This window comes from Giraffa tippelskirchi, chromosome 10 (assembly GCF_054371585.1).
Source record: "Giraffa tippelskirchi isolate mGirTip1 chromosome 10, T2T-mGirTip1v1.2.pri, whole genome shotgun sequence".
NCBI classification, from domain to species: domain Eukaryota; kingdom Metazoa; phylum Chordata; class Mammalia; order Artiodactyla; family Giraffidae; genus Giraffa; species Giraffa tippelskirchi.
Genome location: NC_137284.1, coordinates 88,345,237 through 88,369,615, shown reverse-complemented (window position 1 = coordinate 88,369,615; position 24,379 = coordinate 88,345,237). Strand labels below are relative to the sequence as shown.

The window sequence follows — 24,379 nt, the reverse complement described above, 5'->3', positions numbered from 1 at the left end:
ATCGAGGGCATTACATACTCAGAATAATTTAAGCCAATTTGATGAACTGATTTGAATAACAATAAAGAAAAGTAAGCCAGCAGAATCAGAAAAGCATGGCATTTTAGAGCAGAAAGAGCAGAAAGAACCATTAGAATTCATTCTCTTCCCTTATCTCTCTCTCTCCTTAATCTCAAAGGTAAATCCTATGCCAAGATCCTATTGTTAGTGGCAGAGTCTAGTCTAGAACCAATGGCTCTCAATTCTTAGATGAATGCTCTTTCTATAGCGTCATGTTGCCAAATAGGCAAAGCAAAGTGCTATTTCTACTCATCATGCTGTAACAATTCTAAACTGTGATGTGGAAATGACTGACTATTGCACTAAACATAAGGATATCACAATTAAGTATTCTATTTTCATTGTTCTTTTGGTTAATTAAGATTGAGTGCTGTACCACAACCTACAGCCTTAAAGTCCTGTAATAATATTAGTGTCCACTGTCATCTGCCTATGGTTTTCCCTCAGCTACTATAATCATCCAACAGCCTAGGTATTCATCAGTCAACTTTGAAAACTTGGGTAGATTTGACCTGATAGAGTCCTAATTCTTTCTGTTCAAAAAGTGCAGAGGCATACAAGGAAGTGTACACCTAATTTATATCCAACTGGGCTACAACTGTGAAGTCTGCAGGGAGCAGATTCTGGGCTCCCTGGAAGGTGAGCTATTTTACATTGAAAGTAATGACTGACTGGCTTTTTTGAAGGTGGAAAAATGCTTTAGACACTCATCTCCAATTTTTACTTGAGCAGCTGCTGGAACCACTGAAGCCTAAGAGTATACATACTATCTGCCATGGTCCACAAACTCAGATTTCCCATGGAAAGCCTTCCTCTTATGAAGAGAAAAGAGAAGTACAAAACAAAAGAGAAAAAGCCAAGAAGAAAGATTGGGTCATAACCACAAAAAGAAGTGATCAAGTCAGGGCAAAGGGAATTATATGTGGTTTGGAAGATCAGTAACGTTATTCACTGCTGCTGTTTATTGCTTTTCTTTTGTGCCAGATATGTTCTTTTATTCTAAAGCTAGTGCCCTGTAGTGTCAAATGGATAAATCAATACCATCCCTTTTAATATCCTCTGACTTTCCATTTTAAGCAACATTTTGAAGCCATTTCTCTCCTACAGTGTATTCTGTCAACCAATAATTGTTACTATGTGACCAGGAAAATGCATTCGTTTTGTTCAATGAAAAAAAAAAAAGAAAATCTATGATATTTTCACATATATGACATGAAACTAGATCTTACTATTCTCAGGGATAAGAGGGAGAGGGCAAAGCTAATATAACTTTCTATAAAGCAACAACACATTTTAATAAATATACCAGGCAGGCATACATCTGAATGATTAGATACTTTCAAACATTTGCTACTGCTCAGAAGCTTTTGAATTTTTTTCTCTTGACCTACATTTCCAGGGGAAGTTTATAAATCTCTGAAGAAATTTAGTTTCATTTATTTAAAGATTTCCTTCTCTTTGGGCCCACAGGGCTAATAATCATATTTATTCCCTAATAACCCTTTTCTCAACACTTAGTACAAAATATAATTAGGCTATTTTAAAAAATCAAATACAAATTCATTTTCAAAGAACAAAAATCTGGAACTTGATTCTGAAATAATTGTGAAAGAACATGAGTCACATCCTAAAAACAACGTTAAAACAGAGATTCTAAATTGATGATTATTATTTGAAACAATAAAGTTAAATTTGAAACAGATGTATAATATACAGCTGTTGCAATATATTGGTTTAAAATACAGTTGGACCTTCTATCTCTGGTCCTATGCCCACATGTCTACCTACAGTTCAACTTACCATCCCACCACAGAGGCCTATATTGCTTAAAGATATTCTGAGTACTTAATCATGTTCTTGATTACCTTAAACTCAGGAGAATTTCACTTCATTGTTAGAAGATGATTTTAGCTTTATGGTATTCCACAGATTGATTCCACTCTTAATTCTTACCATATGCTTAGAACCATACCTTCATGACACAAATTATGAGTAATTAGCCTACACAAATATTGCTTTGTTGAATAAGAACACATATTTTTCCACAAGCTTTAAAAGTACTTATTTTTTGCTTAAGAATTAAAATAATTTTTCCTTATGAAGTATCCCCATGAAATTTCTGCCCCAATTCTAGGCTTTTTAATAGATATGTGGTCACCTGCTTCTCTCCAACAGTTAACTCTGACCACAGTCTTACATGAGATTGTATAATTAGGGCAAAGGGTCATTGACTCTGCATAGCTGTACCCTTTTTATTGTGCTGGTAAATGTTCTTCTTAAAAGGAGAGAGATCCCTAACATTTAAGAGCCTGCTTGTATTTGGTTTTGCATGAAAGATAATTTAGTATAACAGAGAATTTTAAAAAATATATTAGAAGCTTTACATTTTTATTCTTGACAATGCTTATTTTTAACATAGTTTAGTTATACTAACTTACAGTGCTTAAATATGTAGAAACATCATTGCATGTTATACCTCAATCAGCTCTTCCATAAAAGTAATCTCTTTCCTATCTTAAACCTATGATTTTCATTTTATTCCCTTTTTATGGAAGAGTTTTTTAGTTTTATTGATTTCTGTCTTTTACTTGGTTTATATACACTGATATTTCTTTTGGCTTCAGATAAATTTAAAATATTTGCTAATAAAACAAATGACAAAGTGTGTTATTGGGAGAGAAATTTAATTTTAACTATCCTCCATTTCATTTTGAAACTTCTAAAACTGGTTATTGAAGTCCCTTCCTCATGTCACCTTATATAAGGGAAAAAGTATTCACCATTTATATCTGCGCTCATACCTGCCTCAAAAATTAATTCAAATATACAATAAATATTAAGAACAGAAAAAACAGAACTTCATCAATAAATGGAAATGATTATTTTTCTCATATTTACAAAGCATAGTCAATTCAATCATGGTTGCTTAGACTCATTAACTATATGCAATCATTATGCTCAGTAGAATATTAAAATAAACTCCATTTTTTTATCCTTTAAACATTTGAAAATTTTCCAATATTTTTTGTTTCAATTCCACTCATTTTCCTCATATACTTTTGAGTCTGTAATACCCAAAGGACAATGCATGCTGCCTTAAGAAGGTACACTTAACACTCAAACAATTTCATCTAACTTCAAATGGGTGCTGCTAGCTTAGTGATTCTGAAATTGTTTTTTCTATACTATCAAGGTAATAGGAGTCCCATTTGATGGATGTTCTAAACTCTTTAGAGTTCTTTATCTACATTTTTCTTGGTTAGGCTTTATCACATTCCAGATTACAACAGTTTTGTTTCATCTTTATTTACTCATTTCTCATGAAGTTCCATTACCTAAAACCTATATAGCCTGAAATCTAATTGTTGAAAGTGTCATTTTTAGTATTCATTATTTAAAAATCAAAAATTAAGTTTCACTTTAGGACACCAGTATACTCTTAAGACATTTGCTGCCTCCCAATAAATTGTACAGTTAGCTAAATACATAAATGCATAAGTCTTAAATAAAAACTAAATACATAAGTACATTTAGGTACAAAGTTAGGTCTTTAATAGATATGAATCAGGTGACTGGCTTTTATTCTACAAAAAATATAGAGTCCGTTCCTAAGGATCTTTTCCACATAATTCAATTTGAAACAATGATGAACTGATGTCATGAGAGTGTGTGTGTGTGTGTGTGTGTGTGTGTGTGTCGCTCAGTCATGTCCGACTCTTTGCAACCTATAGACTGTAGCCCACCAAGCTATTCTGTCCATGGGATTCTCCAGGCAAGAATACTGGAGTGGGTTGCCATTCCCTTCTCCAAGGGATCTTCCCAACCCAGGGATCGAACCTGGGTGTCCCACATTGCAGGCAGATTCTTTACCATCTGAGCCACCAGGGAAGATCCTAAAAAATTGTACAGTTAGCAACTAAATATATAAGTACATTTGGGTACAAGGTTAGGTCTTTAATAGATAAGAATCAAATGACTGGCTTTTATTCTACAGCAAATATAGAGTCAGTTCCTAAGGATCCTTTCTACATAATTGCATTTGGAAGATGATCAACTGATCTCATGAGTGTGTGTGTGTGTGTGTGTACTCATGTATGTGTGGGCCTGTGAGTATAAGAAAGCACTTAGGCTCACTGTTTGCTGAACAGTCTTGTCTCCGTAACCAAGTCCTGCCTTCCATGCCTAGAGACATAGATTTAAAACATAGATTTTGAGGAATTATGTTCGGAGATAAAGTTCTGGGAAGACAAAATAAAAATGATAAAAGCAGTCAACCCTTGTTTATGGGGCAGAGAACAGACTGATGGGATTTTATATTATATGCCTCAATAATTAAGGCCCGGTAGAGAGTTAGACTGACAACCTCTCTCCCATGTTTAGATTAGAAATCAGCCAGTAGCCAGGTCCAGATGTCCTTCAGAAGGAGGTAAAGAACCTAAACTGTTCACAATAAGATTTGGACGAGTACATTTGTGTGCATAGAGAGGATGGAGTCTCTGTAGCCCTCACCCCAGAACTCTCTCTTACTCACTAGGCACCAAGGAAATACAGCTCTAAGACTTTGTTCCTTTCTTACTAGTTGTAGTTGGTGATGACGGAGTAATGTGGCGGTAGTAAACAGAATTACTAAGTCTCCCCTTATAAAAAAGTTAAACCACCCAAATATAGTTAGAAGTTAATAATTTTGTTTCCATGACCTATTCCTGTTAGTAAATTAAACAAGAGGTATCATATTAATGAATACATGAATAAAGGCAGAGACAAGCTCCACAGTAATATATGTTCTTATTATGGTTCTGGATACATGAAAACCAATGAGAATTACTTGACCCAAAGAATATGTAACGAATGTCACTCCATACTCAAACTCAATAGATATACTGGATGCACACATAAATTCCTAAACAACAGCTGAATTTTTCATACTATTGACACATCTTTGCTGCACACTCTTTGTAAATATCTGAACATTTCATTAAAAGATCTACTGAGTGAAGCTGGTGAATTGTCCAGATCCAGTTCATCAGTGTAAAGCAATCATAGATAATATAAATCAGAATCACATCTGTCTTAGATGCTTTTTTTTTTTCACTTTTATGCCAAGTTAAGAGCATTGTTAGTGAATGGTATTATTGGATATTAGGAGTACTGGCTACAAATCCAAATTGTTTGATCATAATATTCAGATTCATTAAGTTTCTAATCATCTCCTTTATAGGAGCTATTCAAGGATTTCTAATTGAATTTATGACCTTGTACAAAAATCATATCACAAACCCCTTTATGTTTACTCATATAAGCCTAGTTATTTTACTCCTATATTTATTTTTCCATCATAGTATTTCTTGGGTACTCTAAAAGGAGATGACTTATTTAAGAAGTTAATGAACTAATGCAAAACTTACTTCTGTTATCTTTACATTTAATTACAAGTTCTTATTTATGTCATCACCTTAGCAAGGACTACAAGTATTGTTGAATGTCAGCCTCTTATCTATTTTCCTCAGCTTTTAAATATAATAAAGTACCTGGATTCTTTATTTAGTATTATAGATCTCCTTTCTTTCATGTCACAAAAGATAAATTCACATGTCTATACTGACAACATCACAGCTTTGAAAATGCATCCACTCGTTTCCTTATAAATAGTTTAGTCACTTACTTTAATCTGTCTTCCTCTGCCCATCACTCTAATGTCAAACTTACAAGCTTAAGAATGCACTTTTCTCTACTCCTAGTTTTAAATCAAGAGTCCAAAAATCTATCCATTTAACTAACACACACTGACAGAAGTAGCATTTGGACTGACAGGATGTCAATCGATAAGCATTTGCATCTAGGAATATCTGATAGTGGTGCCATGGCGTTTTTGTTTTGATGAGCATTTAGTACTAACAATGGCAAGGGTCTACCCTTCCTAAGATGTGTGTAGGCTAAATGGATGCTGAATTATCCATTTTATTTCTTTGTGTGTTTTCATTTTTGCAGTATAATCATCCTTAATGCATACCTTCTACATAGTTCTGGTAGTTCAATCCCAGAAACTATATATATGGTTTATTTGTTTCATCTATTCCAGCCAAGTTTTTCTTTCTTTAATATCAACCTTCCAGAGTCTGCATCTTTGAGTTTATTACAGTTTAAAACAAAACTAAAGCAAAAGGAGGACCTCCCTGGTGACTGAGTGGTAAAGAATCTGCCTACTAATGCAGTAGACTCAGATTCAAACTCTGGGCCAGGAAGGTCCCCTGGAAAAGGAAATGGCAACTCATAACTCCAGTATTCTTTCCTGGGAAATCCCATGGGCAGGGAAGCATGATGGGCTATAGTCCATGGGATTGCAAAGAGTCGGACAAGACTTAGCAACTTAACAACAACTAAACAAAAGAAGGAATATACACAACACCCACAGATCAGAGTTTCTAGAGAGACCGGAAAATTTCCAAAAGTCATAGAATCTACCTTGAAAGAAACTGACTTTGATACGTATTTATAACCTAGTATCTGGCTTGAAAAGTTCTTGAGTTGTCCTAAAGTAAACAGAAGATTATCAAATCAGGTACTAAAAAGTTGATTTGTGAACTTTATCATTTTACCAATTCCTCTCTTTTGAAGTAGCACCAGCTCATAATCAGGGATTGTTGTGAATTTCTATAGGCTAGGTACAAGACATTTCTGCCCAACACTCAATGTCATCACTTTCTCAGAGTTACAGAACATTTTTTACTTTCTGATGCATAATTTCCTTTTCACTTGTAAGACCTCTCTGCTGCAAACTGGTGATGATATTGGGAGTTACTGTGTAGACTCTAGCTACAAAATAGCTAGTTCAGCTAATGAACTGAATTTGCATTCTTTGTCTCCCTGTGTGGAGTTCCACCCAAAACACTGAAATCATCAACATCATGGATTAGAACTAATATTTCTCAATATTAACTTGAGAACTAAGTTAGGTATTATAGCTTGAAAATCACGTCTCTTCTGGATCTGACATCATCATAAATCACACAACTGCAGGTATAAGCTTTTGCACTTATAACTTCCATATCTCAAATAAATTGTCTATTCCAAAATTCTATCATTTAAAAATCAGAGAAATTTAACTTTTCTTTTAAATTAAACAATAGATATATAACTGAACATTTATCTGTTACTATAGTAAAAAATAACATTGCCTGTTACTCACATGGCACCGTGCGGAGGTAGAGGTTGTCACGAATGATTTGCTGAAGTTCATGGTCCACAGAACCCTTCTGAAATCTTAAGTTGAGGTAGTGACGAAGATCCTTATCAACAATTCCTCCTAGAGTGATACAGTTGGAAAATAAGTATGTAATTTGATTCTGTCATAAACATACTCAGGAACTCATTTAAAACTTGCATTATCTCACATTGCTCTTTTGACTTTCTGAAACATTTATCACCCATACTAATAAAAGATAACATTTACTAAGATAATAATTATCCACCAAGTCAGTGCTCAGTGTTTTACATGCACTCTTTCATTTTTCATTTAGAATAAAGTCTGTATTACAGCAAAAGACACATATCACTCTTGAACTGCATATATACGAAATGTCATAGTATAGCTCATTGCATAGCTAAAAAGATCTTTTCGTTTTTTTTTAACTTCCCACATTCCCTTTCCCCCAGTCTTCCTGTTTATACATTTGACTACTCTATGTAACTTATACAAGAGAAATCTATGCTATTTGCCCTTTTGAGACTGGCTCCTTTCACTCAGTACGTCTTCAAGTTTTGAAAAGATTTTTAAGTTATTTAAAGTTAATCTGGATTTGGATAAGTAGGGTGATATAAAAAGTTAAAAAAGAGAATTACACCAATATTAATGTTTTACTGTCTTTATAAAATGAATAAAAGTAATGCATTTGTTGTATAAAATATGGACTTTTTTAAACTATAATATTTGAAAGATTTTAAGTATTTTTAGAGTTTATTATTAGTATAGAAGTAATTTTGAGTATCAGTTCAGTTCAGTTCAGTCGCTCAGTTGTGTCCAACTCTTTGTGACCCCATGAACCGCAGCATGTCAGGCCTCTCTGTCCATCACCAACTCCCAGAGTCCACCCAAACCCATGTCCACTGTGTCGGTGATGCCATCCAACCATCTCATCCTCCATAATCCCCTTGTCCTCCTGCCCTCAATCTTTCCCAGCATCAGTATCTTTTCAAATGAGTCAGCTCTTTGCATGAGGTGGCCAAAGTATTGGAGTTTCAGCTTCAACATTAGTCCTTTCAATGAACATCCAGGACTGATCTCCTTTAGGATGGACTGGTTGCATCTCCTTGCATCAAACAAGCTGGGCTTTAGGTAAGGAAATCAATACTGTGAATTTATCATAGATTATTTTCATGTTTAAAAATAATTATGTTAAATTATGAAGATTTATCTAATGAAGGCCTTCGTTTTTCTAATACATGGAAGAATGAATTATAAATAAAAATATCTATAAAATATAAATAAGAATTTCTAAAACCCTGATCTTTTCAAACATATTAGGGAAATTTAGCCAAGATAAAAAATTAAAGACAGAGGAAACAGGACATCTGTGATAGAAGGAAATGGCAACCCATGCCAGTATTCTTCACTGGGAAATTCCAAGGACAGAGGAGTCTAGTGGGCTACAGTTCATGGGGTTGCAAGAGTCGCATATGACCTAGTGATCAAGCCACCACCTCCATAATAGTTACAAAAATCACATTCTCTTCAAATCCTTTTTAATCCCCAAATTACAATTCATTAACAATCTCTGCACCACCATGACCACATAAAATGACATTATGTGAGTGTGCATATATGCAACACAAACACCTTTTGTACAAACAGTAAATATACTTGAAAACTATATATTGCTACATTTCCGAGGTTTTCAAATGTATTGTTTCAGTTGCCACTAATCTGCTGGCACAGTCTGAGCAAGATGCCATACAAAACAGTATTTTTAACCGAACTATCAAAATCCCTACTCTTCAGTGTTTCTCATGTATTTTAGTCAGTAGTCTCAATTTATTTTTCTACCCAATATGATAGCAGAAAACAAATGACAGGAAAACTTACTGCTTATAGAATGCACATAAATATTACATCCAGAATGCTTGCACATATTATTTTCCAAATTCAAAATCATTTTTTCATTCAAAACAGTGGAGCAATCAGAAATGAAAGTAACTGGAAACCACCATCACAATATTGATTACCTATTGTTTATATCTCCAACTGCCCAGCATTTCCATAGGTCTAGGACTTACTGACATCACTCTTAATTAATTAAAACTAGATATCCTGAAATTCTGTTTTCCTTCCTTGGTCTTTCATAGTCAGAAGAACATGTCTACCCTTGCTAATTCAATACAGCTGTTGAGCAATCACCATTCTTGACTCTTGTCAACTCTCTTCTGCCTAGTTATGAGTCTAGAGATCTTTCAGCAACTGTACTTCTCTTTTCTTTCTGTCCAATATGTGTGGGGCATTGGAAAAGACCCTGATGCTGGGAAAGACTGAAGGTGGGAGGAAAAGGGGACGACAGAGGATGAGATAGTTGGATGGCATCACCGACTCAATGGACAAGAGTTTGAGTAAACTCTGGGAGTTGGTGATGGACAGGGAGGCCTGGCGTGCTGCAGTCCATGGGGTTGCAAAGAGTTGGACGCAACTGAGTGATGAACAGAATTGAATATGTGGGGCATGTAAAGTGATGAGATCCTTTCTGGCAGCCTGAGAAAATGCTAACTATAGAACAACAGATATAGTCTGTCCACTAAAGTAGGCTAGAATTATTCGCCTAATATAACATGGATAAGCTCACATTCTGTAGTCCAAGATAAGTCTTGGCTCCTGAAAATATATTATCAATTTAAACCAGTTCTTCTACTACAAAAATACCACATTAGCAGTCACAACTAAAGAACCTCTTGATTAAGGTGAAAGATCACAGTGAAAAAGCTGGCTTAAAACTAAACATTCAAAAAACTAAGATCATGGACTCTGGTCCCATTACTTTATGGCAAATAGATGGAGAAACAATGGAAACAGTGAAAGACTTTATTTTCTTGGGATCCAAAATCCCTGTGGATGGTGACTGCAGTCATGAAATTAAAAAACACATGTTCCTTGGAAGAAAAGCTATGACAAACCTAGCAGCATATTCAAAAGCAGAGATAACACTTTTCTAACAAAGGTAGGTATAGTCAAAGCTATGGTTTTTCCAATAGTAATGTACAGATGTGAGAGCTGGACCAAAAGAAGCGTGAGCACTGAAGAATTGATGCTTTTGAACTTCTGTGTTGGAGAAGACTCTTGAGAGTCCCTTGAACAGTAAGGATATCAAACCACTCAATCCTAAAGGAAACCAACCCTGACTATTCATTGGAATGACTGATGCTGAAGCTTCAATACTTTGGGCACCTGATAGGAAGAGCTGACTCACTGGAAAAGACCCTGATGCTGGGAAATATTGAGGGCAGGTGGAGAAGGGGGCAACAGTGGATGAGATGGTTGGATGGCATCACCAACTCAATGGATATGAATTTGAGCAAACTCTGTGAGATAATGAAGGAGAGGGAAGCCTGGTATGCTTCAGTCTATGGTGTCACAAAGAGTCAGACATGACTGAGCGACTGAACAACAACAAGTTATCTCAAAAGTTTGCTTACCTAAGAAAACAACAACAAAAATGGTTGTCCATTCAGGGATTGACTGTATCTATTTTTCCATGGAGAAACCTGCAGAAGTTTCTGAGAATTAATATAAATTTGCTTCCATTCAGTTCAGTTCAGTTCAGTCGCTCAGTCGTGTCCGACTCTTTGTGACTCCATGAACCACAGCACACCAGGCCTCCCTGTCCATCACCAACTCCCAGAGTCCACCCAAACCCATGTCCATCGAGTCGATGATGCCATCCAGGCATCTCATCCTCTGTCATCCCCTTCTCCTCCTGCCCTTAATCTTTCCCAGCATCAGGGTCTTTTCCAGTGAGTCAGCTCTTCGCATCAGGTGGCCAAGTATTGGAGTTTCAGCTTCAACATTAGTCCTTCCAATGAACACCCAGGACAGATCTCCTTTAGGATGGACTGGTTGGATTTCCTTGCAGTCCAAGGGACTCTCAAGAGTCTTCTCCAACACCACAGTTCAAAAGCATCAATTCTTCAGCGCTCAGCTTTCTTTAGAGTCCAACTCTCACACCCATACATGACCGCTGGAAAAACCATAGCCTTGACTAGATGGACCTTTGTTGGCAAAGTAATATCTCTGCTTTTTAATATGCTGTCTAGGTTGGTCATAACTTTCCTTCGAAGGAGTAAGCATCTTTTAATTTCATTGCTGCAATCACCATCTGCAGTGATTTTGGAGCCCAGAAAAATAAAGTCAGCCACTGTTTCCAGTGTTTCCCCATCTATCTGCCATGAAGTGATGGGACCGGATGCCATGATCTTAGTTTTATGAATGTTGAGCTTCAAGCCAACTTTTTCACTGTCCTCTTTCAATTTCATCAAGAGGCTCTTTAGTTCTTCTTCGCTTTCTGCCATAAGGGTGGTGTCATCTGCATATCTGAGGTTATTGATATTTCTCCCGGCAATCTTGATGCCAGCTTGTGCTTCCTCCAGCCCTGCACTTCTCATGATGTATTCTGCATATAAGTTAAATAAGCAGGGTGACAATACACAGCCTTGACGTACTCCTTTTCCTATTTGGAACCAGTCTGTTGTTCCATGTCTAGTTCTAACTGTTGCTTCCTGACCTGCATACAGGTTTCTCAAGAGGCAGGTCAGGCGGTCTGGTATGCCCATCTCTTTCAGAATTTTCCACAGTTTATTGTGATCCACACTAAAATGAGTTGTCACATTTGTTTTGGAAGGTCTTTCTTGGCCTCATATTTCACTAATACTTTATAATCCTTCACAATTTATCATACATCTTTCAGATAAGGCAATTTTATCAGTATTTATCCACTATCCTTATTATGAAAAATTCTGCTGGTTGCCTACCCAATATTTTCTCTATTCTTTTCTATTTAGAGCCAGTTTAGTTTCAGGCCTATAACATGGATTTAAGACCCAGGACATGGATCATGGTTGTCTGAAACCATCATTCAATCTAGTTCCCTACCTCCTGAGTTGCCCTTGCAACTTCCACCATCTCTGTCATGGCCATTGAGACCTAACACAGAAGGAGGGGGTTTCTTTATTCATTAAACTAAAATTTATATCTGATATCAAGAGCCTTTGCATCCAGTCCATTTTGGCTAGACTGGGTATTCCTGTTTTGGACTTCCATGGACTCTTCACTCTCTGCTAGACTTGATATTCTGATCACAAACCACAAAGGGATCTGGACAAGGGAAAAATCCAACATGCTAAGGATACTATAATAAAAGTTAGAAATAGCCTGGGTCTTTAATGGCTTCACTGAACAGCTAAAATATCGGCAACTACATAGCTTAGAATATTGTGTTATAAGAGAAAAAGTAAATACTCATTTCTTAAAACTATTATGGTTTTGGTTATCTGCAATTATGCATGATCCCAATCAATAAATTGCAAGAATAGAAAAGTTTTGTGTACATATGTATACATAAAATACATACACTTTTAAAGGCATCTTTTTTCTTAATTAGATATTTCAATTAAAGAAGGATTAAGCAATGGATATTGGGCAATGTCTGAGCTGAAAAATAGAGCCTGTATCTTAAGAGTATTGGATTTTAGGTATATAAGTAAACATTTTAAAGCAAACTAAAAAGTAGAGTGCCATATACTGATTCTTAAGAAATGTTATATATAATGAAAATAAAAAATAATCTGCTATCTTATTTGCCCTAGATATAATTTTTGGTTTTATTATTATTGTTTTCAGAGTTTCTGTTTTGTCATTTGTTAGTAATACCTAGATCTGGTAGCTTATAGAATACCTGCATCAATCATTCTGTCAGCATAGCACTGTCAAGCTCACCATACTGTTGCATGCTTTAGTCATTTTACTCTTCTCTTCAAAAAAAATTCAGTGGTTCTTGCTTATGATTATATTTTAATAATCATTGAGTTATTTCACTTAATTGAAAATCATTTCCTTTATTTTACAAAATAAAATAATATATTAAAATATATACTACCTTCTAAAATTACATATTTGTCAATAAGACGTCTGGGGAAAATATGAAGCCTATGATTGTGCTTCTAAAGAACATGTACCTATTTCTCATAATCTACAGTCTGAAGACAAAACTTCTTAGCCCAAAGCAGTCAGGTAGTTTCTCAGCAGAGCCCAGACAAGCTTTTCAATCTGATATCAAAGTATGACCTAGGAAGAACCCTTAGGAAAGAACTAAATCCAAATTCTTCATATTGCAAATAAAGAAAGTGAAGCTCACACAGATTATTTGGCACTGGGTTCAGAGCAAAGATGGGGTGGGGAGTGGGAGAAGAATCAGAGAGCAATTCCAGTGGATTATTTGAGGAGAAAACTCTAAATGTTACAACTTGAAAATGGCATGCATCTCACATTTTCTATATTTTCCAGAAATGTTCCCAGTACAACTGCTCTGTTCCCTCTACTACTTGAATGCCCAGATAGGGGTAGCAGAGGAAGAAGATTTGCAACTTAGCTCAAATGGAGAGAAACTCCTTGGCATATTCCTTAAGAAAAACTGCTTGTTCTAGTCATGTAGCAATCTTCCTAAGGTTGAAGAAGAAATACACTAGGCTCTATAATACTTGCGCCAAGAATCTGACTGCTAATAGCTGGTAAGAGTAGCCCCAATACTCATTTGTGAGCAGGATGGTTGACTCAAATTTTGCTGTCCCTAGAGTCAAATGCTTCTCAAATCAATATGCACCTTAAAAATTTGTAAGCTAGGGAGAGTAATTCACTGATTGGGACAGTGCTGTGTGTGTATGAAGAAGAAGGCGGAGATGACTGGCAAGTTAGAAGATGGAGATGATTGGCAAGTCAAAGTCTGGTTCATTCTGTCATTTATTCATCCTGTGCTTCAGCCAAATGAGCCTATTCTAACATTCTATTGACCTTATATTTCCTTCTCTATAACTCATTTCTTTTTCTTTACACTCCATAAAATCCTGAAGTGGGCATTTGATTTTTGTTTGCATGTTTGTACTTTTGAAAGAACTGAGGCTTTCAAACGGTCATGCTGGAGAAGACTCTTGAGAGTTCTTTGGACTACAAAGAGATCAAACCAGTCAATCCTAAAAGAAATAAATCCTGAATATTCATTGGAAGGAGTGATGCTGAAGCTGAAGCCCTGATACTGTGACCAACTGACGCGAAGATCCAACTCATTGGAAAAGACTGTGATGCTGGGAAAGAATGAAGACAAAAGAGGAAGGGAGCAGCAGAGTATGACATGGCAAGTTAGCATCACTGACTCAGGGGACATGAATTTGAGCAAACTCCTGGAGATAGTGGAGGACAGAGGAGCCAGGGGTGCTATAGTCCACAGGGTCACAAAGACTCGGACACGATTTAGCGACTGAACAACAGAAATGTTTTTGCTTTATCTTTATAATATCTTCTTTTGGTAACAGCACCCTGATTTCACTTTTCAAGTTATGTATCTCTCATATTCTGTATAATGTAGTTAGACCTGTAGTCACTTTCCCCTGTTCTCTCATATCCAATTAAAGTTTCTTTTCTAGAAGTTGTCTTCTAAAATGTTTATTGATTAATTCTTATTTATTTGGCTGTACTAGGTTTTAGCTGCAGTACATGGGATATTTAGTTGCAGCATGCAAAATCTCAGTTGCAGCATGTGGGCTCTAGTTCCCTGACCAAAGATTGAACCCGAGTCCCCTGTATTGAAAGCATGGAGTCTTAGCCACCGGCCCAACAGGGAAGTCCCTAAAAGTTGTCTTTATAAGTGGAGTTAGACAAGGATATGAAAGCAAATGAATACATCCTGAAAGCAGCACCTTGAAAAGTCTACCCATCACTTTTGCTTCCAGGACATATAGAATTGCCCCTTTTCTATGCTTTTCTAGTCAATTTCTCCCACTTCCCCTTTGTTGTTTTCTACTAAAGAAACATTATGGATAAGAAAACCTTCCCTTTGATACTACTTGTTTAATTCATATTCATTCTTCAGCTTAAAATTATCCTCGCCTTGACACTCCTTGTGATCTTTTGGCCAAAAGTCTTCTTCCATATCCTGGTCCCCTTTCTTAAATAACTTGTACATTCTAATAGACCATACAATAACTAGTGGATCTGCTTTGTTATATATTAAACTCTAAGGTCGCTGAGACAGGGAATTTCCTAATTATTTGATGTCTTCTCCTCTCTCCTCAATCTCTAAAGCAGTGCCTTCTTAATATATAAGACCCGGAAATGTTTGCTGAATAAATAAATCACAAATGCTATAGTGGATAGAATCCTAGGTTAGAGATTTGGAAACTGAGTTTTAATTATCACTCCAACACTTATTCATTGAGTGGTCTTGCACAAATCCTTTAATCATTTTCGGGTCTCATTATTCTTATCTACAAAAGGTGGGTCAGTTTGTACTGCTACAACGGAATACAATTAGACTGGGTGACTTAAACAACAAATATCTATTTCTCACAGTTCTGGAGCCCAAGAAGTCCAAGATCAAAGAACTGGTGGGTTGAGAGTCTGCTGAGGGTACACTTCCTGGTCTGCAGATGGCCCACTTCTCCCTGTATCCTCTTATCACTAAGAGAGAAACCAGTTCTCTAGTGTTTTTTCTTATATGGGTACATATTTCATTCATAAGAGGTCCATCTTCATGACCTAATTACTTTTCAAAGTCCCACTCTTTCACAATGAGAGCTTAGGATTTTGACCTGTGTAAGAGACACAAATATTCTACCAAAAAAAATTTGTAGAACCAAATAAAGTTTCTGCTAGACACAACTTCTATATTTTCATAAGCTATTTACTAAATATTTCTTATATTTTGTTTTTTTTGGGTAATCAACAAAATTATTTTATTTGTTAGTATAATTACAGATAACTAGTATAGTCCATTAGAAATAAAGGCATAGAAAACACAGCAGCATTATTTATAATTGCCAAGATATGGATGCAACCTAAGAATCTAGCAACAAATGAATGGATAAAGAAAATGTGGTGTGGTGTGGTATGGTGTGGTGTGATGTGTATGTGTAAAAAATGTAATACTGTGTGCTGTGTTGTGGTTAGTCGCTCAGTCGTTTCCAACTCTGTGACACCAGAGACTGTAGCCCACCAGGCTCTTCTGTCCATGGGAATACTCCAGGCAAGAATATTGGAGTGGGTTGCCATGCCCTCTTCCAGGGGATTTTCCCAACCCAGGTCTCCCGCATTGCAGGCAAATTCTTTACCATTTGAGCCACCAAGGAAGCCTCATATGTAACACTATTCAGCCATAAAAAAGAATGAAATTTTGCCATTTGCAGCAACATGAATGAAGGTGGAGATCATTATAGTAAGTGAAATACGTAAGGCAGAAAAAGACAAATACTGATAATATCACTTTTATGTGGAATCTAAAAAATGCATCAAACTAATGACTATAACAAAAAAGAAGCAGATTCAAAGATATAGAGAACAAACTAGTGGTCCCAACAGCAGCAGAAGCAGTGGGAAGAAGGAAATGAGGAGGGGCAATACAGGGGTATAGGATTAAGCAGTACACACTATTAGATATAAAACAAACTACAAGGATATATTGTACAACATAGGAAATATAGGCACTATTTTATAATAACTACATATGGAATACAATCTTTAAAAGTTGTGAATAACTCTATGCTTATAACATATAATATGAAATATCAAGTATATTTCAATTTTTAAAAAAAGCGAAAAAGGATAACCCCAATGGATAATCTCCATTTGACATTTTTTTTAAATCATCTGAATTGTCCAGAAAGCTAAGATCATCAACAGAAAATTGATCTCACATGGTGTCATTGTCAAACAAGTAGTAAAATAATCAAGTAAAGCAGTCTGTAAGGAATGGGAAGAAGGGGAAAAATCTATCCATTTGTCTCAGGATATGTCTGTCCATGAGTGACTGCAAGTTTATTTTATGTTAATTTATTAAATGGTGAGGAGGTTGAGGAGAAAAGAAAGTATAAGGTTTTGTTGCTATGTTCCTTTTTCAGGAATAGTTTCAGTTGACTCACCTCAAAAATGAATAAATAAATCACAGAAAGTTGATTGGTTCTTTTAAGATCCACAGCCACACAGCAAGTGACAGACATATTTAATCCAGTCTACCGGGGGAGGTTCCATCCCCTTTTTAGGTGAAAGATCGTGCTTTGGTTTCTGATGATCGAGAGGCCCATCTCATTTTCAGACGACTAGAGTTTTGTACACATTTACCGAATTCATTCGATCTATACTCATTTTTCTATAAATTATGAGCCAGTAAAATCATTCTTTCCCTAATGATTCTCCTTTGCCTATTTTAAAGAGAAACACAAATATAAGGCCCTTGATAACTCATTGCCAATGCCATGGTTAATTACTTTTCATAGTTGAAAACATTTAGGTATATGAAAATTTGTAACCCTTCCATGCTTTAATCATAATATTACAGAGTTCAGTCCTGAAGCTGAAGCTCCAATACTTTGGCCACCTGATGCGAAGAGCTGACTCATTGGAAAAGACCCTGATGCTGGGAAAGATTGAGGGCAGGAGGAGAAGGGGACAACGGAGGATTAGATGGCTGGATGGCATCACCGACTGGATGGACATGGGTTTGGGTGGACTCAGAGAGTTGGTGATGGACAGGGAGGCCTGGCGTGCTGCAGTTCATGGGGTCGCAAAGAGTCGGACACGACTGAGCGACTGAACTGAACTGAACTAATATCTTTGCGTGTTGTTTTCTTCAAAATTTCAGTAGTATCACATATTTTGTACAAGAAATGCAAAAATAAAAGAGACAAAAATATATTAAACAGTTGCAGATGATTAGGAGATTCAAAACTAGAGAGAATAATTGGTATTTCAGAAAAGATGAAAGAGAATTGTATGGCTTACAATATTCTCCATCTTTATTGAAAATGACTTTGTTTTTATCATTTCCTTCCCCCCACTATTGTACAGATGGGATATTGAGTTTCATTTTTCATTGTTAGCCTCAGTCTCAAAGTAAATATTAGAGTTGTTCTTATAATTATGATTATAGGTTCCCACGGGGAAGGGAAAATGAATATTCACTCTTATCCTGGCATTCTGCTAGGTGCTGTACATGCATTACCCAAAATTTTACAATGAAGAAATGTAAAGGACAGGATATAGTTGAAAGCAAACTCAGGTACATCTAAATTTTCTATAATATCTCAAGATGGCTAGTTTCATCTAGGAACAGGGCACTGTCTACTGATTTCCTTGACTTGTCTAACTCATTTTTTTTTTCTTTTTAAAAAATTTTTATTTTTAACTGGAACCTAATTCCTTTGCAATGGTGTGTTGGTTTCTGCTGTACAACAATATGAATCAGCTACAAGTATACATATATCTCCTCCCTGTTGAGCCTCCCTTCTCCCCATCCCACCTCTCTAAATCATCACAGAGCACCAGGCTGAGCTCCCTGTGTTATACAGCAATTTCCCAGTAGCCATCTATTTCACACAAGGGTAATGCATATATTTCACAGCTATTTTTCAAAGACCTAGAGAATGGACTAGGGGACACAGTGAGGGAAGGAGAGATTGGGATGAACTGAGAGACTAGACTTGTGTAACTCTTAAATGTTAGATGTTCTTTATAAAAAGCAAGATTCAACTAATAAAAAAGAAAAAAAAATACATGACTAAAAATGAATCTGGCATAAATTCAATTTATAAACCAGAAGTTATACCACTGTAAGTTACTAATAAAACATCTATTAGGATAGTTTGTGTGGGTTTGAAACCACTGAAGTTTAATAAACTGTGGATGTGTTGGTTGCTCAGTTGTGGCCAACTCTTTGCGACCCCATGGGCAAAGAAGGCCACCAGGCTCTTCTGTCCATTGAATTCTCCAGGCAAGAATACTGGTCAGTTGCCCTTCCCTTCTGAAGGGGATCTTTCCGACCCAGGGAATGAACCCAGGTCTTCTGCATTGCAGGCAGATTCTTTATCTGAACCACCAGGGAAGCCCAAAGCTCTAAAGTTTCTACACAAAATTATTAAGGTCAAAAAAAGAAACTGTTGTCCAAAACATAAATTAGTAGGCAGTTTACTCTTTCAAATTTAGTGTCTTAGTTTACTGTCTTTTAAACTTTATTTTAAAAGTTAAGTATAATTTTTTAATGCAGTGATAAAATATCACAATTTTTTCATTCTTAGAAAATCCAATTTAAGAATTTAGCCACATTAATTTTAAAAAATACAGAATAAACTCATACAAGGTACACATTAATTTATAATATAAAACTAAAAATGAATATGTGAATAGTATTTTAAAAACTGAATATTTGATCCTAATCAGTTTATTATTAGTAAGATATTATCCATAAGTTAACTAAAAATTAAATATAGTCATATATTTAAACCATATTTTTAAATAGGTCATCAGTTTAGTTCAGTCGCTCAGAGGTGTCCAACTCTTTGCGACCCCTTGGACTGCAGCAAGCCAGGCCTCCCTGACCATCACCAACTCCCAGAGTTTACTCAAACTCATGTCCATTGAGTCGGTGATCCCATCCAACCATCTCATCCTCTTCCGTCCCCTTCTCCTCCTGCCTCCAATCTTTCCCAGCATCAGGGTCTTTTCAAATGAGTCAGCTCTTCGCATTAGGTGGCCAAAGTATTGGAGTTTCAGCTTCAACATCAGCTCCTTCTTCAAGGAACAAGCGTCTTTTAATTTCATGGATGCAGTCACCATCTGTAGTGATTTTGGAGCCCCCCCAAAATAAAGTTTGCCACTGTTTCCAATGTTTCCCCATCTATTTGCAATGAAGTGATGGGACCAGATGCCATGATCTTTGTTTTCTGAATGTTGAGCTTTAAGCCAACTTTTTCACTGTTCTCTTTCACTTTCATCAAGAGGCTCTTTAGTTCTTCTTCACTTTCTGCCATAAGGGTGGTGTCATCTGAATAGCTGAGATTATTGATATTTCTCCTGGCAATCTTGATTCCAGCTTGTGCTTCATCCAGCCCATAAATAGGTCATAATAACAGTAAAACTGATAGGGATTTAGCAGCATTAGGGGCTTCCCTGATGGCTCGGTGGTAAAGAAACTGTTTGCAATACAGGAGACACGGGCTTGATTCCCTAGGTTGGGATGATCCCCTGGAGAAGGAACTGGCAACTCACTCCAGTATTCTTGACTGGGAAATTCCATGGACAGTGGAGCCTAGTGGGCTGCAGTCCATGGGGTCTCAAGAATCGGACAGGACTTAGAAACTAAACCACCACCACCTAGCAGGATGAGATCTGCAAATATTTGACAGTATTTTGTGTTTTGAGAACTAAAGTCAAGGCAGTCCTCTCATTTTATTTTTCTCTAACCCACTGCAACTTCAAACTACTGGGTGACCTGGTACAATATAGATGGCCCTCTCCAAATGTCCTCATGCTGAAAAGTATCATGAATAGACACATTAGCCAAATTGACTAAAAAGAAACCACAATTTTCTTTGTGAGCTCATTTTATAATACAGTAAAATACATTCCTTACAAGACATTCCAAAGAACAAACTAATATATCATCCATGGATTGTGTGAGAATTCATCATTTCTAATGAAGTTAAAGCAGTTCTAGGCATGTGATTTGAAACTGTTACATGGCTGACTTCAAATGATGAAGAATATGTTTCAGAAGTTTATTTTGGAGTACATAATGGTTTATCCCATAGAAATAATGCTGTATATTATAATTATGTCTTTGGCTCAACTTTTAAATCCTAAAATATATCATCCATGGTGTGTTGGAAATGTGTTGTCACACATTGCCATGTACAACAATCCTTCCAGGGAACAGAGGAATAATGGCTAAGGTTCCAAGTTAGGCTGACAGGTCTTCAAAACTCAAAACCCTCCTTTCACAAGAAGAGTTATATAGAACACTCCCAGCTTAAGCAACATGGTGGGAATTCTTGCTGCTTTGTCAAAGATTCCTCAGGGCAAGAATGGGTTATGAGTGAGTAGAAGAGTAGCAGACTATTGGGAGATAAATTCTTTATGCTTTTGTATGAAGAGTTATGGTGAGCAATTTCTGTGCTGAGCAATTTCTCTGCCATGCTAGAAGTAAGCAACTAGAAGGGAACAGAGGGTTGAACACATAAGAAAGCATGTCTCCAAAGGAGATGTGGATAGCTTTCCCTTCTCCAAGGGAACTTCCTGACCCAGGGATCAAACCCAGGTCTCCCACATTTTCAGGCAGATACTTTACCATCTGAGCCACCAGGGAAGCCCATCAGAGTCATCTGGTTATTTTGCATGTGAAACAAGAAGCAGCCTATAAAACACCTTGGAGTGGCCATAAAAAAAGCCACTCCTGCTAGAGGAGTGTGTCTCCTCCCCCATGGTACTAGATCCAAAGAAAGCTTTGTTTCAGGTTCAGGCTCTGGCATGCAAAATGCTGAGCTTAATACTTGAGGAAACAAAACATGAGTAGACAGATCTTGGTGATTGGAATGTATTTGGCTTTGGCCAAGGAGAATAAAAGTTTTCATCAAGATCTCTAGCTGAGTGATTGAGAAATTGTTGGCAACGTTGGCAGAGATTAAACTGTTGGAACAAGAAGGCCTTTTCTTTTGATTTTAGGGGTGTGGCAACCTGACCATCTGTAACAGTTACATGTTAGATGGATGACACAAAAGAAAGTAAAAGAAGAAAGAATCTAATGTGAGTGATATTATCATAGCATATCCCTCTTAAATAAGTGACTTTATATTCCTCTTAAAATCAAGGAAATTGGAACAGGATTCTCCTTGGGAATAGAGTTTTCCAAAATCTATTTTAGGATGATGCTTTTAAATTTATATGACCTAGATCATTTATATGCAACACTGAGGGATAATTTGAATGGAAATATTATAGTCACATGTCCACGATAAAGTTGCAAAAGCCTGAAATAATGATACAGAACTTAACACTGATTACCTTCACAAGTGGCTCTCAGAAACAGAAAGGCAATAAATCACTACCATTCTTTCTAAACAACTATCATCTTATCAGCAAGCTAAATGATACAGATAGCTATCATGTTCTTCAAAAGCATGATACAAATTATCAAGAAGCTGCAACAAATCTCTCAGCCCTAAATATCATGTTTAGAATTACCTTCTCTTTGCCAGTTGCACTTGGTTAATATTTCTGCTCACATATTACCCCTTACCCCATTTAAACTTGCACATCACCCACAACCCCATCCCTGTCATTTACTATCCTCCAAACCCACCTATTTACATAACAATTACCACTATGTAAATATGACATATTTACTTAATTGTTTATTTTCTAAGTTATTCCTTAGAATGTAAGTTCCACAAGAGAGAGAGCCTGACACATAGCAGGTTTCAATAAATACTTGCTCATTAAAAAATAAAATGGATGCAAATGAAAAGCAATTTTAGAGACTATAAATCAATAATAATAAGATATCATTATGTCTCAAAAATGCCTAATTTTTCTACATTAAATGTTTAACAGGCTCTGTGACTTATGTATATTAAGAGCTCAATTAATATCCAGACCATGAAGGGCAATTAGCAATTTTTATAAATTATAACTCTTTATATTTCAGCCACAATTGTTAATTGGTGGCATCTTGAGGTCAAGTTTTTTATCTTGATTAAAGATGTCTATATAAAAAATATTTACTGAATTAGGCTTCCTGATGTAAAATGCATATTCAGTCTGTTCTATTAGTAATAAAACTATCCTATAATCAAAGCACATTTTTGTAAGAAAAAGTTTCTTTGAAGTTAAAATATATGATGATTTGTGAATATATTTATTTCCTGTTGTAAAAGTTGATTTATATCTGTCATCCAAAACAATCTTCAACAATATTTTTATGAAAAAACCACCAAATGTAAAATAAAAAATGAAAATAACCCTTACTATCTTTAAGATATTAATGCAAGGTATGAAACTGTACAGAAAGTTAATTTTATAACATGCTTTAATGTTACAAAAATGTACTAGAAAATGACGGCACCAATTCTAATGCATCATTTTAGTCCCCAGCTGAAATTTGGAAGTAAAATTTTATTTTAAGTAAAAACGAAAAATTTTGACCCACTGAATCATTATGAGGAAAAATGGATGCCAAATGCAATTATTTTTAGTTTGTAATTTTTCAGGCTTTAACAGTATTTGCTAAGTAGATACTCTCTTTCATTCCTTTGATTTTAATCAACATAAGATTACAGGACACATGACCCATTCTGAAAGTGTAACATCAAATTTAGGATTAAATGTATTTCTTAGCCATAAATTAAGTATCAAGTGTTAAATTTTTTAAATATATAAAAATCTTGAAGTAGAAACAGTCCATCTGTAGCTTTTAGAGGATCTATTATTAACATTAAGCCTGCAGCAAAGAACACTAGTCAAATGAAAGAGTTTCTAAACAAAATATTTAACAGTTGAAGTAATAAGCATATGGTAAGAATGTTGGAATTTCACTGGTTGGTCATTTATTATTAAAGGTAACCAGCCAAAATAGTAACTTTAAACTTTCTAAAGTCTTTAGAATATTTCCATAGTTGTAAAAAATCTCTTAGGTAGAACAGTCTATGGCTGGATAGAGTTATTTTATTTACTGGGACAAATTATCTCCCAGTGATGAGGAATGACTATAATAAATAGCAGTAAACTGATAATGCATGAATTCTTAAAAAATGGTTTTATCCAAAAAACCATAAGCAAGGAGATTGTTGAAGCCCAGTCTAGATTACCTCATCTCATTGAAGAATGCTCGTAAATCTGTTCTATTGACAGCACTCTTGTTTCTTCTCTGGTCTTTGTTTCTGTACCAGTAAAACAATCTTGGACATGGAAATTCTCAATGTATATCTACACTGAAAATGTTCAGAAGGTGATGGGCTATAAGTAAATGTGCTTCAAAATGTAATTTTATTGAATCCAAAGAAGGTACACAGTTTTGTTACCTAAAGATTTTATATTATTTGATGACTTGTGTGAAGTAAGTCTTTCTGTAAACTGAATTCAAAGAATCATTTTGGTTCTAGCTTTTGGTTTGCTTTTAAAATATGTATTATCATTTTTGTTAAAAGCATTTTGGAATAAACACTGGGGTATGTTGTGTGTGTGTGTGTGTGTGTGTGTGTGTGTGTGTGTGTGTGTGTGTGTGTGTGTGTGTAAGATGTACAAGAAAACTGA

General features: G+C 35.8%; 1 protein-coding gene across 4 annotated transcripts in view; it reads right to left on the bottom strand.

Moving 5' to 3' along the window:
* MAGI2 (membrane associated guanylate kinase, WW and PDZ domain containing 2) overlaps positions 1-24,379 on the bottom strand; it is a 1,446,920-nt gene that overhangs the window by 1,034,153 nt on the left and 388,388 nt on the right. For all 4 annotated transcript variants that reach the window (XR_014067178.1, XM_081535656.1, XM_081535657.1 and 1 more), the window contains exon 2: positions 7,247-7,363. Coding sequence is in view for 3 of the 4 variants with exons in the window: in XM_081535656.1 (XP_081391782.1) it covers positions 7,247-7,363 (117 nt within the window). In the remaining variant the exon portion in view is untranslated. The remainder of the gene's footprint in view (positions 1-7,246; positions 7,364-24,379) is intronic.